This window comes from Triticum dicoccoides, unplaced genomic scaffold, assembly GCF_002162155.2.
Source record: "Triticum dicoccoides isolate Atlit2015 ecotype Zavitan unplaced genomic scaffold, WEW_v2.0 scaffold263151, whole genome shotgun sequence".
NCBI lineage: Eukaryota > Viridiplantae > Streptophyta > Magnoliopsida > Poales > Poaceae > Triticum > Triticum dicoccoides.
This window is the reverse complement of record NW_021256994.1, coordinates 1-1,910: the sequence shown is the minus strand read 5'-3', so window position 1 is coordinate 1,910 and position 1,910 is coordinate 1. Positions and strand designations below refer to the sequence as shown.

Below are 1,910 nucleotides of genomic sequence, written 5' to 3'. Positions count from 1 at the left end.
AGGCCCCGATGTCGACGCACGGGCACGACCATATATTGCTTGTCTTTGGTAGTCTCGGGGAAAACAAAACAGGGGCTTCAACGATGCTGTTATGTCGTGGCCTTGTGGGAGATCATTCTTGCGCGATATCTAAAAATATTGTGGCGCCATAAGCTTGCTCCGTTAAAAAAAATCCAGGGTTCTATCTTTTATACAGAGAAATTACCATAATTTTTGTAAGTACTCTAGTTTTAATAACATAATTTTAGTAAGTAAATAAAACTATTGGTATCCAAAAAAACTGTAGTATTCTCATAACAATAAGAAAATACTTTGCTATCAAACATGACCCACAGATTGCTTGAAATAAAATATTCCAACATTTTTCTTGAAATGTTCCAACATATTACGCTTACGAATAATTATAAACATACTTTTTCTAAAAACATGTTAGACAAAAAAATGTTTCCAAAAAATTAAGAAAAAATATGAATAAATGGGCTGCGCCATGACCGGCCCACTTAGGATTGCCAACGAGGTCTAGTCCTCGTCTCGCTCCACCAAGGCGACGATCCATTCCCTCGACACATCTGTGCAAGAGCACGCCGCCGCCGCCGGGAGCCGCCTCCATCGCCCGTCGCCTCAGCTCTTCCCCCGTCCGCAAGCAAGGTATCTTCCCTGGTCATGGCTCCTCGGTCTTCCCCCCTCCTCAATTGCTTGCTGCCTTCTGCCGCTGCTATTGCTGCCTCCCGTGCTTGTGCCCCCGCCCCCGTACTGTATTTTGATCTCGTCTCAGTATCTCAAATGTCCAAAATACTATTTCTGTTCGGTTAATTCCCCTCACCAAAAGTACTAACATATCAGAACATAGCTTAGTGAAGGCCTTTTGGACATTTATGCGTTGACTCTCCAGCTTAGTAAAGTAGATCAACGTAATGTAAAAACCAATCACCACGGAATGCAGAAAGAGGCACAATGCATGAGTATAATTTGTTTTTTGTTATAGTACAGTATTAATATCTATATTTGAGAGAATCCTTATAGTGATTACAGGTAAACTGTCGCAAGCAAGATGGCCCTCTCATCAGTTTTCAGGAGAGTAAACATCAAAGAATTGATCTCAAATGTTCCGGTCTACACTAGCTCAACAGGTGATGAGCTTAGGCTTTAGTAGGCAATCTGTGACATCGAAGCTTAGAATTTGTATCTTCTTCCTTTTCTGAACAGGTGGCCTGATCTTATTTTGTATGTACTTAATTCCAGAGACATCTGGAGGAATGAGCTTGGTCTTTAGGCGTTGGGCCACAAAAAAGACTGCTGGGTCAACGAAAAATGGCCGTGACTCTAACCCCAAGTATCTGGGTGTTAAGAAATTTGGTGGAGAGGTACCATCTTCAAGTGCTCCTTATGGTTTTGATGTTTCTTCTTGTTCATGGCCTTGAACCAGATTAGCTGAATAATTTCCTAAATGACATGAAAATAGCTAATACTGATATTTTGGCATCTGCTTTAATCATACCATACATTGTGACATTGGTAGTCGCTGTGCTATCTCATTATTATAGCCAAAAAAGGGAAAATTATCTCATACTGCTCTCCGACGTTTATACTAGTTTTATTTTTCCAGAAAGTGGAACCAGGAAACATCATCGTACGACAAAGAGGAACCCGCTTCCATCCTGGGAACTATGTTGGCATGGGGAAGGATCACACTATCTTCTCTCTGAAGGAAGGCCATGTGCGGTTTGAGCGGAATAAGCTGACTGGCAGGAAATGGATTCATGTTGAACCTGTAGCTGGGCACACTCTCCACCCTGTTTACGCCAACGGTTCAGCCACTGCAGCTGACATGGAGCTACTGTAGTGTTGATGTGTGTGTGGGTTGCAGTGACAAGTTGCTGATAGCCTACTGGGGATGGCTCTGCTGTTTT

The 1,910-nt window shown here is 42.5% G+C and overlaps 1 protein-coding gene across 2 annotated transcripts; it reads left to right on the top strand.

Annotated features, from left to right (window-relative positions):
• Nucleotides 1-510: 510 nt before the first annotated feature.
• On the top strand, nt 511-1,904 carry LOC119345639 (50S ribosomal protein L27-like). Of its 2 annotated transcripts, none has more exons than XM_037615628.1 (4): nt 511-648; nt 1,024-1,130; nt 1,243-1,364; nt 1,607-1,904. In XM_037615628.1, exons 2-4 carry the CDS (start codon nt 1,052-1,054, stop codon nt 1,841-1,843), a joined length of 438 nt encoding a protein of 145 aa, XP_037471525.1. In that variant the 5' UTR covers nt 511-648; nt 1,024-1,051; the 3' UTR covers nt 1,844-1,904. The 2 variants fall into 2 exon arrangements, with proteins under 2 accessions (XP_037471525.1, XP_037471526.1); XM_037615629.1 differs by having other exon boundaries at nt 513-648; nt 1,033-1,130.
• The last annotated feature ends 6 nt before the right edge of the window (nt 1,905-1,910 follow it).